The sequence below is a fragment of the Hyaena hyaena genome, unplaced genomic scaffold (genome assembly GCF_003009895.1).
Source record: "Hyaena hyaena isolate Hyena2069 unplaced genomic scaffold, ASM300989v1 scaffold_421, whole genome shotgun sequence".
Lineage (NCBI taxonomy): Eukaryota > Metazoa > Chordata > Mammalia > Carnivora > Hyaenidae > Hyaena > Hyaena hyaena.
The window spans coordinates 1,103,101-1,118,417 of NW_024081057.1; the positions used below are offsets into that span (position 1 = coordinate 1,103,101).

Sequence of the window (15,317 nt, forward strand, 5' to 3'; positions counted from 1 at the left end):
CTAAAAATACCCCACTGACCAAGTGTTCCCTATTCCAATGAAAGCCGAGCACGACCGCCCTCCAGAACTAGAGCTGCTTCTTGCAAAGGAACTTTGCAAAAGTTTTCAGGCCCAATTCGAGAGGTGCACCAGCCCATGGTCATTTTTGCTTTTTGTCAGTTTTGCTGGTGATGAATGTGACCCTTCTCGGATCACTGTTCTCTTGCCTGGCCCACTCCCATTTCTGGGAAGCGTGGCAGAGGGGGAGGTGAGGGCCCCCGTGGCTGAGAGGGGGCAGGGAAGGGGAGGTGCTTGTCCATTTATAGGCTTGCTCTTTGAGATGCTGAAGGTGCTGAAATAGCAATGACAGGGGACTTGGCTCCGTGTTAAATATCTGCCGAGCTGCCTGAAAGACTCTGAAATGACAATAGGGAGAATGGAGAACGTGGAGGTCTTTACTTCTGAGGGCAAAGGCAGGGGTCTGAAGGCCACTAAGGAGTTCTGGGCTGCGGATGTCATCTTCGCCGAGCGGGCTTACTCTGCAGTGGTTTTCGACAGGTACGCAATGTGGGGTGTTGCCTTCTTTTCTCTTTTGGTTTGCCAGGTGCCAAACTCTAAAACACTTGCTTTCAAAATCATCAGGGAAAGGGATAGAATCCACTTGATCATTTTTAACAGAATGACACTTCTGACAGCTGTTTTCTGGAATAACTTTTTCTGCAAAGAGTCATCACTAATGTGATTTGCTCTGGTCCCTAGGAGGGTTGTAAACGTGAGCCAAGGCTCTGGGGCACTTTCTCATAATACCATTGAACTTGGCTGAGTGGGTGTGCTGGAGCAGACTAGAGAGGTAGGTGTGGTGCTATAGGAAACATTTTCTTCCTTTCTTCCTTCCTTGAGAGAGAGAGAGTGAGAAGGGGAGAGGCAAAGAGAAAGGGAGAGAGAGGATCCCAAGCAGGCTTCATACTACCAGTACAGAGCCCAGCGCAGGGCTCGAACCTATGACTTTTGAGATACTACTAAAGCCAAAACCAAGAGTCAGATGCTCAACTGACTGGGCCACCCAGGTGCCTCGCAGGAAACATTTTTTTACAAAAGGCTCTATGTCTTTAGCTTCTTGAGTATAATAAATATATTACAGCGTAAAGTAGTTGCTGAGACTTTCAAAAAGTAATTGTAAGCCTTACAATCCATTTACCATTGGCACATTAGAATATCACCATGAAGCTGCAATCCCTTTTTACTTTTTCTACCCCCAATACCCATCTCCTCTGTCTTTTTTCAGAGGTAATACTTGTTATGATTTTCATGTGCTTCCTTCTAGAATGTTCTTGTACTAGTACATGCTTATATCTGCATTTATCAAAAATGTAGCACTGTAGTTTGTCTTTTATTTTTGTTTTAAATAGAAGTGGTATCATACTTCAGATGTCATTCTAGAACTTGCTGTTTTCACTGAATATGTTTTTGATTCCTACCCTTATGGGAACTATAAATCTATAGATAATTCTTTTTATCCTCAAATATGTTTCTTTTATCCACATGTAGATCTATCCATGTTGATCCATATGCAATATGGATGGCCAGTTACAACTGCCATGGATATTCTACCCAATAAGTACGTGAAAACTTATTTATCCACTTCCTTATTGAGAGACACTCGGTGGTTTCTAGCTTTTCACAAACACAAACATTTCTGCACATAAAATCCTTGACCATGTCCACTTGCACATGTGTGTGATTATTCTCAAGGATATATGGCTAGAAGGGAAATTGTGCCAGAGTGTGCTGTTTCTATTTTAATAGGCCCTCTGAAGCGGCTCTATTAAATTTACATTCCCATTTCCCCACAACCATGTCTACACTTAACCACCAAAGTTTTAAATTAGTATTAAATCTTTATTTAAAAAAAAAAAACCCTGCCTAGTAATTAAATTATGACAATGTTCCCTGTGCCTAAAGCTGGAGTGACCTGCCTGACATTGGTGAGATCTGAATCAAGATGGCCTCTGATAATCTAGGCTTTGTGGTTGGCTCACTGTACAGACCATCCTGGGAATGGGCACTGCTTTTCAGAGATAATTTGATTAGCATTCACATCTTCATTTCTTCCTGCCTCCCAGGACCTTCAGGGAGAAGGCAGTGAATGGCTGGCTGCCATCTGAGGAATATGAGGGGGTGGAGGCGACAGTTATACTTCTTCAACAGGCATCTGTCTGGCCTTATTAATTTACTTGTATGTGTGTCACGGCTGGAGGTGAGTGCGGTAAAAGAGTCAGTTGGGTTCAGAATAAAGACAAAAAAGCTAGAAAACAGAAACTCAGAACAATGATTTTGATGCGCCACAGAGTTGCCACGTTGCCTTATATAGATAGAATACCTCCATTGGTGCGTCTAGTTCCCTAAAAGCTAATGTAGCCACTTAGTATCCCTTTTAAGAGTGTTTGGAGTTGAGTGGGTTTTCCTTCCATTATAAAAGTAAAAGTAAGGAAGAAAAAAATGTATCTTCACACAAAGATACTAACTCTAAACATTGTTGTCTATTTCCTTCCCACTTATTTTAAAAGGTAGGTTTCATTCCTACCACACAGCTGGGATCTTGTTACAGAAGCTATGATGTCTTACATTCAATACTTTAAGTATTTCTGGGTTCCTATACTCTCTTCATGAATATAGTATTTCTTGGCTGCCTGCTCTCCTACCACTTCTTTATGGCTGAGGTTTACATGGTTTTATTGCTATAAATACATCATCATTCATTTGAAGTAATAATTACAAAACAACTTTAGTGATATTGCAGATAGAATGCTAACAAAATGTTATATTATTATTACAATAATAAAAACTGGGATGATTGGGGTAAATGATCTTTAAAATGATTGAAAAAAATCTAAAAGAGATACTTTAAAAAAGTGATTTTTCCCAAATGTGTCACTGCACACATGAGGCGTCACTTTTGGGGTATACCTGAGTAGCCTGGAAAGGCAGAGAAGGAAACCTTTGCCCATCCTGCCCTCCCACTGTGGCCTCCTGGGGAGACTCAGCCACTGTACATGAGGAACCTGAGTGGGGAGGTAGGCCTGAGAGTCAGCCACAAAAGAGGCACATTCTAATCATTCTATAGAAGAGGCACGTCCTAATCCATGTTAGTGCTAGCCAGACTTCCTGCCTTATGTTCCAAACACAGACTTGAGGAAAGATTTTATTTTTAGTTGAGGACTACATTCTTTCAAACAATATATATGACTTATATGTACCTCTGTATGTTATGAAGCATAACAAGAAATGAACACCTATGAAACCATCATCCTACTTAACTAGAGTGTGCCATTATATTGTATCTTTTCTATCTTCCCCTACCCTGTCTCCAACTTTTCCCAAAGGAAATGAGTATCCTGATTTTTATGTTATTTATTCCTTTGCCTCTTGAGTAATAGCTTCACCACATGTGTACATATTCTTAAACAATATATAATTTACTTTTTAAAGTTTATTTATTTATTTTGAGAAAGAGAGAGAGAGAGAGAGCAAGTGCATGAACAGGGGAGGGGCAGAGATAGGGAAAGAGAGAGAATTCCAAGCAGGCTCCATGCTGTTAGCACAGAGCCTGATGTGGGGCTCAAGCCCACAAACCATGAGATCATGACCTGAGCCAAAGTCAACAGTCAGATGCTTAACTGACTGAGCCAAATTTTTTAGAATTTAAAAATTCTAAGGAATTTTTAATGACTACATAGTATGCCTTTTGACTATTATATATCAGATTAGCCAGTGCCATACTTTGGATGGCAAAGTTGTTTTCTGCTTTTCCTAATAGACCTCTCTGTTCATCTCTGATTATTTATTAAAGATAAACTCCTAGAAGTGTGTATTTTGGATTGAAAAGACAATTTTAAGGCTTTTACTATAGATTTCCAAATCACCCCACCGAAGAGGATTATACCGGGTTTTTTCCATGAGCATTATAGCATTTGCCTCCTTATCAAGAACTAATACAGAAGACTAACTTTTACTTTTGTATTTTCCAGATTCACCTATATGAACTTATCTTAGTATTATTTTGTTTTGAATTTTATAATCATGAGGGAGGTGAAGGTTTTTTTTTTTAAATGTTTATTGATTGTTACATCCTTCTTTTGTGATTTGTCCATTTTCTATTGATGCCCTCATTTTAAAACTTTATGTGTAGCTCATTTGTTTTATCACTCCTTAATGTTCAGAACTTCTAAATTGTTTGAATTCTTATGAATCATTTTGGTGTATTAGCTCTTTTGATTTTAACTCTTTTCTAGTCCTCAGTTACTTTTGACTTTCTTTAACTTTTCATGTCTTTTATTTTTAAAACTATTCATTTTTTCTATCTTATAGATATTCAAGTTATGTCTAAGCTTTAAATTTCTTTTTTTGAGTTTATTTTTATTCCAGTTACTTATTGTCATTGCATTCATTCACTTTCATTTTTTTGCTTATTTAGTTCCTTTTATGTCAAGGGGAATGAGAAGATAAATGGTTTTAGCCTTAAGAGTGACTCAGGCCTTCAGAGCAATTCAATCCTTATCTTTTCACTTTTTGGTCTTGGAAGGACCCTTCTAGTTCTCTGAAGTAGAACCTTCATCTTTTCCAAACTATAAAATCAATGGGTTAGCCCAGTGGACCTACAGACTGAGATCCATTGGGCACCATTTATCACACTATGAGTAAAATTCCACTATCACCATCATCATCTTCAATTTCTTTAATAGTTTTATTTATTTTTGAAAAAGAGACACAGAGCATGAGAGGGGGAGGGGCAGAAAGAGAGGGAGATACAGAATCCGAAGAAGGCTTCAGGCTCTGAGCTGTCAGCACAGAGCCCAACATGGGGCTCGAACCCATGAACGTGAGATCATGACTTGAACTGAAGTCAGAGGCTTAACAGACTGAGCCACCCAGGCACCCCCCACCATCATCATCTTCAAACAAAACCCACAAACAAATAGATTCATGGCCAATCTGGAATAGAATCAGATTTGACCAGGATAGGAATTTGAAGCATATTTTACAAAAATGTTGGAGAACCTCTTCTCTTAAAAGCCATCTACAAATAACGAACCCTCATTTGCAAGACAAAGGGTTCTAAGCTTTATTTCATTGACGGAAGGGTGAGAAGCAAGCTCCTTGAGCCGAAGTTACAGAGTCCTATTTCTGGTCAAAATGGGATGTGTGGTGGGAGAAGTGCTAGTTATAGCTCAAGACATTTAAGAATTAGGTAGGCCCTGGACACCTTTATCTTTAGAAGTTCCACCTCACAATATGTCAAAAGGTAGTCTTTGCTTACCATTTCTGAGTAGATTTTTTTTTTTATAACTTTGCTATTGCAGTTGTTATTAATTTCCATTTTGGATTTTTTTTGTTTTTGTTTTAAGAAAATTTGGAGACTATTCAAAGGTATGATGAATTCCAAACCTTTTCCTGGGTCATTTGCAAGCTTTTAGGCCCCTGACACTGAGTCTCTATTGCCTAATGGGAAACCAGGGCTAGCAGTGATGGAAAGGCTATTTCCAAAGTTGTGTAGTTCCTGGTGGCAACCTGGCTGAGATGATGTCCATGAAGAGTTGGACAATAGAGGGGAATTGGGTCATTTGAACCTGAAGATCTCTTCTAGCATGCTATTCTGTAGGTTGCATGATTTTTTCACATTGAAGGACTCTGGTGCAGCAACAGAGAGGTGCTGGGCTAATATAGAAATGGAGCTGCTTCTGATTATTTTTTATTTTAGCCTTAAACACAAGACATGGCATGGGAGTGGTGCTCATGAGCAGTTCTAGGAGCCAAAAATGCTATTTGATGGTTCCTTTTTAACAGTCCCGGACGTTATGAATTTAGAGTGCATCTAGGCTTTGCATCCATGGATCCTTAGTGAAGGAGAGACTTACATTTGGAAGATCAAAGTTTATGTGGATGTGCATCTGTGCTTTTTATTTCTGGGGAGAAAGTCTAGAATCTTCATCACTGTCAAAATCACTTTCAACCTAGAAGAAGGTTGAGACCCATTGAATATATTCAATCTTCTCTTACAGATTAGGAAGCTGAGGCTTAGTGAGGTGACAGGCCATCCCAGGTCATCCATGGATGGACAAGCCATAGGGCAGGACAGAGATTCCTGGGATCTTGTCCAGCTATCATACCCCCCACCCCATTGCTGACTTAATTTCTTTTTTCCTTGGCAGTCCAGTTCATAATATTTAGTCTTAACTTAATAAAGGAAATGGCACTTGTCCATCAATTTCAGAACAATCAGAATCTGTTTCTGGGACCTGAGAATCTTTAGATCCAGAGACTCATAGGTAAAACACATGTGATTACACAGGGAAAAAAGTGCTTCTCATAACAAACCCATGTATTGGTTTCCTACCATTGCTGTAACAAATTACCACAAATTTTAGTGGCTTAAACAACACAAATTTATTATCTCACTCTTCTGAAGTTCGGAGATCTAAAATGGGTCCATTAGGCTATGTTTCCTAGGCTTTTGTAGTTTCCACAGGCTGCCTGAATTTCTGGGTTTCATCTTCAAAGCCAGCAGCATCGCATCTTCTTCCCCTAAGACTCCCTGCCTCCTTCTTATAAGGACCCTTGTAATTGCATTAGACCCATGGGGGTGCTTCAGGATAATCTCCCCTTCTCAAGGTCTTTAACCTCAATTATATCTGTAAAGTCCCTTTGGCCATGTAATGTAACACATTCACAGGTTCCAGGGATTAGGACCTTGACATTTTGGGAGGAGCTATTTTTCAACCTACCACAACGAATAAGACGTATTTCCTTTTAATCCAATTCATCACACAAAATGTTAAGGAGGAGCAGGGATAGTGGATTTTTACAAAAATCTCTTTAAGTAAAAATTTGGTTGGTTCCTAAGCGATTCTGTTTAAGCAGTTGAAAGTGCCCAGGGGATTCTGCAAACAGGTGTAGGAAAAAACACCAATAAGCACATAAGAAAAAGTAGAGTACTTGAAGAGAAATTAATGCCAGCCAGGCTTTTTAAAAATCGGACCAGTTAGGAGCTTCAGGTCCACTGGAGACAGCTGGGCTTTTAGCCAGTGTAATTCTATGTGGGCTTGTGGGAACACCAGGATTAGTAAGGCATACACACCAACACACTGTGGCCTTTAATCTGATAACAGCTGGTGGGTGGGTGGTGGGAGCACATGATGTTATAAATGGAAATCATTTAATAAAGGGATTAAGGAAATTCCTGAACAGTTAGTTCAGAAATGAATGAATCACCGTTTGGTATTCAATTTGCAGTGTTAAACATTTACACGTGATGATGCAGATAATCATAGCAGATTTAAAACTACATCTTTATTTTATTTTAAGTAAGCTCTATACCCCATGTGGGGTTTGAACTCACAACCCTGAGCTCAAAAGTTACATGCTCTACTGACTGAGCCACCCAGGTACCCTTAGAAATATGTCTTTAGTTTGACACTTTTAGTTGCAGATGTAAGACATGATGACATGTGACATGCCCTGTTACAAGTTGTATTGCTACATTTTATGAAACACATTTAATCCTTAGATGCAGAAGTTTGCAAATAATTGCCTTTTCAATATAAATTAGATCAAATGCCAGGTTGTCCCCACAGTGACGTCATCTTCAGTCACACTGGAAGATGTGTTTTAAACATGAAAAATAGGGTGCGGTCACAGCTACAGTGTGGGAAATGCAGACAGGTCTGAGTAAGGTGTGTGAACTTCTTCATGTGAGGTGTGGCAGAGGAAATCTCGAGAACTGCTACTTTAATATAGAAGAGATGTTAAAACTAGGCAATACCTAGATCTGACCTAAGGAAGCAGTATCACCTAACTTCTTATGCTAAGGTCTATATGGTGCAAACGTGAATGCAGCAATGCCCCTCAGAGGTTGACATGGGCCATTTCAAAATGACATTAAGTAGATGCCATGGAGAAAAGAAAATGAGCCTTCTGACTCTGGGCGGGTGTCTCCTCTCCACAGGAGCCTTCAGTGGTTCCCCTTTGCCTGCAGAATAAGCACATACTACTGAGTAGCATTCCAGGCCCCCTCGTCTCTGGTCTTATTCCAGCATTATTTCCCAGTGTAGCACATCCTACAATCTTGTCAGATAACTACTCCTATCTCTCCTATATGTACCTGGTGCCCCCCCCCCCCCACACACGTGGACACCTTGGACTCAAGCCAGTGCCCCTCCACGGAAGAACTGATGTTCTCTGAATACAAACTCAGCCCATCGCTGGAGGTCAGAACAGTGCCTCCTTCCTTCGCAGATTATTGTCTTCCCGGATTCCTTGCCTTCCCCACCTCAGTGGGAGTTAGGTCTCTCTTGAACCCTGCACTGAGATACCTGCACTCCTGAATGGCACACCTCACCTTGCTTATATGTGTTTATGCCCCAGCTCAGCCTAGGGACTGCTCGAAATCAAGGTTTGTGTCTTGTTTATCTTTAAGGCGCTGTATTACCGAGTTCAATGCACAGCACATAGTGGATGCCCGATAAATACTTGTGAGAGGAAAGTAGAGTGAAAGGGACAAGTAAGGAAGGAGAGAGGAATTTAAAATACTGTAAAGTGCTCTGGGTACTTGAGGAATGTGGGATGTTCTTTAAGACATGCTCCCTTCCCCCTCAGTTTTTGAGGGGACAGCCCTGGCGGGCTAGAAGTTTTAAAGCAGTACAGAAAGCCAGAGCTGTTGGTTTGGTCCTTTCTGGCTGTATTTTTAGGGGGCTTGTCCACCTTGCAGGCGCCTTCTCTTTGCCTTTATCTGTCCAGTAACTGGTTATTTCCATGTAAGGAGCTGAGCAGCAGCTGCCCTTCTAGCCCTCTTGATTCTGACAGGTGATGTGACCCAGGGCAGGGCTGCAGAATGAGTGAGTGGGGACCCGCTGGCCAGGGCAAAGAATGCGCAGGCCTGCAGGCAGAGCCCTAAAGTGGGCTTTGGTGGCTTCCTCTGTCCTCTGTGCTGGGCTCAGTGGTAGACATCAGGAACCCCTGTAAGGATCCTTACATCCCCATGAAGGTAGTGATCACTACTCTAAAGGGTTGTTGTGAAGGTTTAACAAAAGAGAATTGCTTACAATGTCTCTTTGAAAATTGCAGAGCGCTGTGTAAGTGGGAATTTAACATCCTCTGTGAGCACTGGGGAAAGAGACTAGGAGGAATATTGGGACTTGCTGAAGGTTGTCTGACTAAGCCTGGCAGGGAGAAGTATCTTTCTCCTGGAATCCGAAAAGTGGGTTTAGGACTCCCTGTCTTCTGGATTCTCTCTCTCTCTCTCACTGGGGTTACTAAGAAAGAGGGGAGGTATTTCTGTCAGAGAATTACCTGCCCCTCTTACAGGGGTTCTCTGCTAGTCAGGAGGTCTTCCTCGCTGGCGGCTGCCTGAGAATTAATGGATGCTGGAGGAGATCAGGAGCTCTGAGATCACCTGGTCCAAACCCCCATGTGACAGATGGGCGGGTAGACCAGGCACTGTCTTGTGCCAGGTTCAGAGCTGGCTACTTTGCATTTAATCTGATAGTGGTGGGATTTTGGAACTTCTCTGTAATTTTCTTCTTGCTTGAATTTTTTAAAAGAGTAAGCATGTTTCATTAAAAAGTAATATTTGTTTGTCTAAAGATATCAGGATCTAGGTGTTGTTATGGGGCGCCTGGGTGGCTCAGTCAGTTAAGCATCCGACTTCTGCTCAGATCACGATCTCAGGGTTCATGGGTTGGAGCCCCGCATCGGGCTCTGTGCTGACAGCTCAGAACCTGGAGCCTGATTCAGATTCTGTGTCTCCTTCTCTGTCTGCCCCGCTCCCACTCACGCTCTGTCTCTGTCTCTCAAAAATGAATAAATGTTAAAAAATTTTTTAAAAATGAAGATCTAGGTGTTGGTATCTCATTTTCACATAAGGAAATGACAGCCCAGAGAGGTTAGTGTACTTGCTAGAGGTAGATACTGGAATCAGGAGTTGAACCCAGCTCTGAGCGGCTCCAGGTCTGACCTTGCATAAAACCCATCCTACCACCATTAAAGGAGATGGAGACCAGAGAGACTGGCTTTTTTTTTTTTAATTAAGCTTTCCTTTCCTGCCTGCCTGACACTTCCCTGCACACTCCACCAGAAGGAGTAAGTTTTCTCTCATCTTTACATTCTTGCTACTCAAAGTTACAGCTCAGCATCACCCAGGAGCTTGTTAGAAATGTGGGATCCTGGGCCCCACTCCAGACCTACTGAATTTTAATAAGACCCCTGGTGATGTGTGTACACAGGGAAGTTCAAGAAACCCAGCTCTGCTTCAAACCTACCCCCGTAATCCTTCCTGGTTCCAGCCTCATGGCTAAGCCTTATTGGCAGGTGAAGTAATGGAGAGAAAGGTCAGCCCCTTCCTAAGGAGATCTAAGGTAGGAGATAACTCCCAATGCTTTTCCACTAGCCTTTAAAATTTGACTCCGGGCCCTAGCAAAATCATAGGAAGTGGTATAAAACAGGTGGGTGAGCCTGTAGAAAATAGTTTGCATGGTTTGGTGGCTAACATTTGGAACCCCCTAAGAGTTTACTGTAAGGAAATAAATCATCCAAATTGACCACATTTTCTTTTTATGAAAAGTAACTAAAAGTTCATAATAGCAAAGTATTGGTAAAGACTCTCATGAGACAAGATGATGGTGAGATGTTGAACTGAGAGCCGAATTGATTCAAGGACTGATAATTGATTGACTAGTGACTGCAGAGATCTCTCTGTCACCCAGCCTGGGGTGAAGTCTTCACCCTGCAGCAGAAGGGCTCAGTCTCCAGCCTTCTCTTGGTCAAAATGGTTGTTAGTGACTTGGAAGATGCAAGGGCTTTGCACTAGAATTTCTTATGGACATATTATAGCTATAGTTCATGGCAGATAGATTATTCTGTAATCAGGCCCCATTAAGAAGTGTGGTAAGTCCATTTATGGGAGCCTGGAGGCAGACTCTAGGACAAATGTACTGTCTCTCTCTGAGCCAGGCTAAGAAAATTTGAGCCTCCTTAAAGGCAGTGTGGACCAAAGAAAGGGCAATACCAGAGGTCCAACCATGGGGCAGAGAGTAAGCAGTGATTGTCTGTACAGAATTTAAAAACAATAACAAAACTGACTTCTAAAAACCTGACTAAAAGATTCCATCTTTATTATTATGCATCAGTAATTCTAAACAATGTCAGGGATAAAATACTATTCCTTGGGGGGAAAAATCTATGTTTGTGTAAGTTCTAAACAATTGCTGTTGCATAAACTTCAAGCTAGCACATTTTTTAATGTTTTATTTATTTCTGAGAGAGAGAGAGAGAGAGAGACAGCATGAGCAGGAGAGGGTCAGAGAGAGAGGGAGATACAGAATCTGAAACAGTCTCCAGGCCCTGAGCTGGCAGTCACCACAGAGCGTGTCGCAGTGCTTTAACCCACGAACCATGAGATCATGACCTGAGCTGAAGTCCGACGCTTATCCGACTGAGCCACCCGGGCGCCCCAAGCTAGTACATTTTAAAATCACATAGACCTTAATAAACATTGTATTTTGCCTGGAAGTTAATCTGAGGGACTCTCCATTGGCCGCTAACACGTGTGCCCTCCACTACGTGTTTGTTGCAAGAGCAGTTTCTTAAGGTTCACAATTGCTTGAGCTTACGAAGGCCACAGTTCATGTCTCTAACTCCTGTGCTATTACCTCTTCCTGAAGTTTAAGTATATTAGAAATAAGCAGATTCCAGGGGCACCTGGGTGGCTCAGTTAGTTAAGTGTCTGACTCCAGCTCAGGTCATGATCTCATGGCTTATGGGTTCAAGCCCCACATCAGGCTCTGTGCTCACAGCTCAGAGCCAGGAGCCTGTTTAGGATTCTGTGTGTCTGCTTCCTGACCCCACTCATGCTCTGTCTCTCTCTCTCTCTCTCTCTCTCTCTCTCAAAAATAAATAAATGTTAATTTTTTTTAATTTTAAAAAGGAAATAAGCAGAGCTCATAAAGTTAAAGCAGAAGAACTTTTGTTATTCTAGGTGACCACCTGGAGTTTGTGGTCCTTTTTAAAATGTGAAACAGTGAAATAGTGTGAGAACTGCAAAGCATAATGTTTGGTAGGCATAAATTCCAGTTTCAACATGAAATATGTATATGAATGTGCATGTATGTGTACGAATAAAAATGTGAGGATATAATGCTTGAAGGTTCTAAAAATATCAGTTTGGGTGTAAAATGTCAGAGCAGTGCAGTATGGGGTTGTTCCCTGATTGGGGCCCCTAGGGCATATAGGCAGGGAGTTCCAAGTGAAAAGTCTTGATCCAGACCGTTTCCCTTTCTTTCCTGCCTTGGGTTTGTATTCCTGGTCCAAGTCCTGATACCCCAGAGGCAAGAATCTGCTCCTCTTTCCCCTTCCCAGACTAAGAGATGCTCTCAGACTTGCAGAACCTCAAGGCTTAGCATACTGATATAAGTGATGAAAAAAATGAAAGCTCAAAATGATTTTGGCCATTTGGAATACTATAAAGATGAAGACCCTACTTCAGGTTAAAAAATTCAATGTCGTGTGGGAATTGAGGGGAATGATGGATAGGTTCACCGTCTTGGTCATGGCGATGGTTTCACTGGTATGTGCATATGTCAGAGTATATATCACAGTAAAGATTTTGGACGTGTATGTCAGTCATGCCTCAAGCTATTTAAAAAACGCAGCATCATATGGACAAATGGAGGGAAGCTCTGACTTGGCTGTGTGCCTTTGAGAACACCTGGGACATTCTAGTGACTACATTTGTAATTTGATCTTAAATAACTGTGAGATTTTTTTGCAGGAAAGTGTTTATAGCACCACACCTGGATACCATTTTCTGTTCTTGGCATTGTAATTATAAAACACTATGACCCAATGTCCACCCTTGAGGGGCCAGGAGACAGGATTTGGAGCCTCATTGGGATCCAAATTACTTGGGTTCTTCAGCAATTCAGTCTCTGCTAGTGAACTTTACATTCCTGCCAAGGAATGCCATCTTCACTTGGGGCAGATATGAGAAAAGCCATAGCTCCCCATCTCTAGGGGTTTGAAGATTCCACTAAAATCTTCCAGGTCCTGCATGAGCCTGTCTGTTCTGTTCTGCTGGAATGCTCATGACAAATGACCTTCTCAAGTAGGGAATACCCTCTGTGGCATAGCTATGATTGGCTGCAGATTCTGTGCAATTCTAAATATGCTAGTGTAATTCTACCCTTTCTCTCTCATTGGGAAGGCTTACAAGATTGCATGGGAATAAGGAAGACATTATTATGGGGATAAATTTGAACCTGCTCTAAACTTATAACCACTAACCTTCCATGCCCGTGAGTATTTCATGATTAATAACAAGTTCTTAGCAACATACCTTACAGCAGATGGGGACATAACAGCATGTTGAGTTGGCCACCTAGAGGCTGAAAACTGGACTCCAGAAAGCCCAGGACCTAGCTTAGAGCAGTAGCTCAAGCAGGGCCCTCAGCTTGGCTCTCTACGTGTCTCCATTTCTTGATGCCCTCCTGGGACCACAGGGCCTGACCTTTGGTCTTCTCCTTGAGCCTGATGCCCTAGTGTTGGCTGTTGAATCTTTCTTGATTGCCCTGATGCACCCACTTTCCTTTGGCTGCAGGGACCCACTGTGGGTGCATTGGAGACCAGAATAGGACTGTTGAAGGAGGTGGGAGTGAGATGGGAAATGGAAGGGAGTCAGAGCAGGGGTCTTCAAATTCTTGCATCACTGACCTACCTAGGCTTGTTCCACTGGACGAAGATCCAGAGAGCCAAATTAGATGATAGGAGTATGTTTCTCAGGAAGGCAAATTCAAGCTGAACTTAAGGAGGAAATCTGCAATAATTAGGACTGGCCAGCAATGGATTAACTGTTCTTGGAAGCAGTACACTCTTTTTCACTATGGGAATTTAAAAAGTGCAAGGTCAAGGATGGACACAAGGGATCCTTGTGTTTGTGTGTTCTGTCGAAGGTTCTTTCTTCAGCCTCTAGCGTTCCGTGATTCCAAAAAATCCTGTTTTCCTATACTTTTGAGATGCCTCTTTAGACCATAAATTCCAGCCTGAGTTCACATACCCAGTTTTTCCCAGGGAGCTCAGTGCTTCTGCGCATACTGCTGAACTTGTTTTCCTCATTTTATGTATGTATGTATGTATGTATGTATGTATGTATGTATGTATGTATTGCCTCAGTGGCCAGGATTTCTTTTCTCCACATTGCAGAGATATTGAGATACTGCACATCATGCCAGATTTCACCCTCTTGGTGTTAGGTTTTCTTTATGCTAGTCTATGCTGTTTTCTGCCGGAAAGAAGACTCTGGGAGACACAAAGCTCTCTCTTGGGAACACTGGGGGGCCGGAAACACCAGGGATGGGAAACATGAATCTTCCTATTCATCCACTGAATGGGCAGGCAAGATCTTCCATGTCATTTCCACTCTGTCTCTCTGAGTCAGGTGAATACACCGGACAACCTCAGTGACATTAGTAACCTTGTAATTGTTACTCTTGCAAAACACGTGGAACCGTGACACATGTCAGAATGCGCAGACCCCATTTTGCATAAAAATACCATGTTTCATGTCCCATCATATTGTAGATAGTTACGAGTTCTATTCTTCAGGGGAAAGGGACATTGCATTTCAAGAATAAGAGGGTCATGTCACACAGAGTGCTATGGTGCCAGTGACCTGTGGCTTTTGGCGAGGGGACCATGAGGAATTTCCACCTAGTCCCTTGGCCTGGAAGACTTCCTGGGCTCCTCAAGTGTCTGGTCCAGTGTGTTCCAGGAATACCCCATGGGGCCGCTGTCATAGCCTCCTCATGCTGGTTATGTGTTCCCAGTGCCTACCGCATATGGGTCTAAATCTACACTTGCGGAGTTAAATTGAAAGGCTTATAGGCAGGGTGCACTAGTGTCCCCCATGTTGGGACCTAATGTCCAGTGCACTCCCTATATGCTGTGCCACCCCAATCACTTGTTTCTCCCTCCATTCCCAGCCTTGTTAATTTTGTGTGCCATACCTGCTTCAAGAGGCAGGAGAAGCTTCATCGCTGTGGACAGTGCAAGTTCGCCCACTACTGTGACCGCACCTGCCAGAAGGATGCTTGGCTGAACCACAAGAACGAGTGTTCAGCCATCAAGAGATATGGGACGGTGCCCAATGAGAACATCAGGTCAGACCTGGTTCCTGGGGGTAGGGTTTGGGATTCCCAAATGTCAAGTGGGGAAGGCGTTAGTGGCAAGCATTCTCAGGCTCAAGGAAGCCAGGCTGAATGCAAATCAGGGTACAGCCTCAAAGAGACTGAATA

General features: G+C 42.4%; 1 protein-coding gene across 1 annotated transcript in view; it reads left to right on the forward strand.

Moving 5' to 3' along the window:
* Positions 1 to 415: 415 nt before the first annotated feature.
* SMYD1 (SET and MYND domain containing 1) overlaps positions 416 to 15,317 on the forward strand; it is a 40,966-nt gene continuing 26,064 nt past the window's right edge. The window contains exons 1-2 of the mRNA XM_039252616.1: positions 416 to 537; positions 15,006 to 15,182. Of these exons, the coding sequence (XP_039108547.1) occupies positions 416 to 537; positions 15,006 to 15,182 (299 nt within the window). The remainder of the gene's footprint in view (positions 538 to 15,005; positions 15,183 to 15,317) is intronic.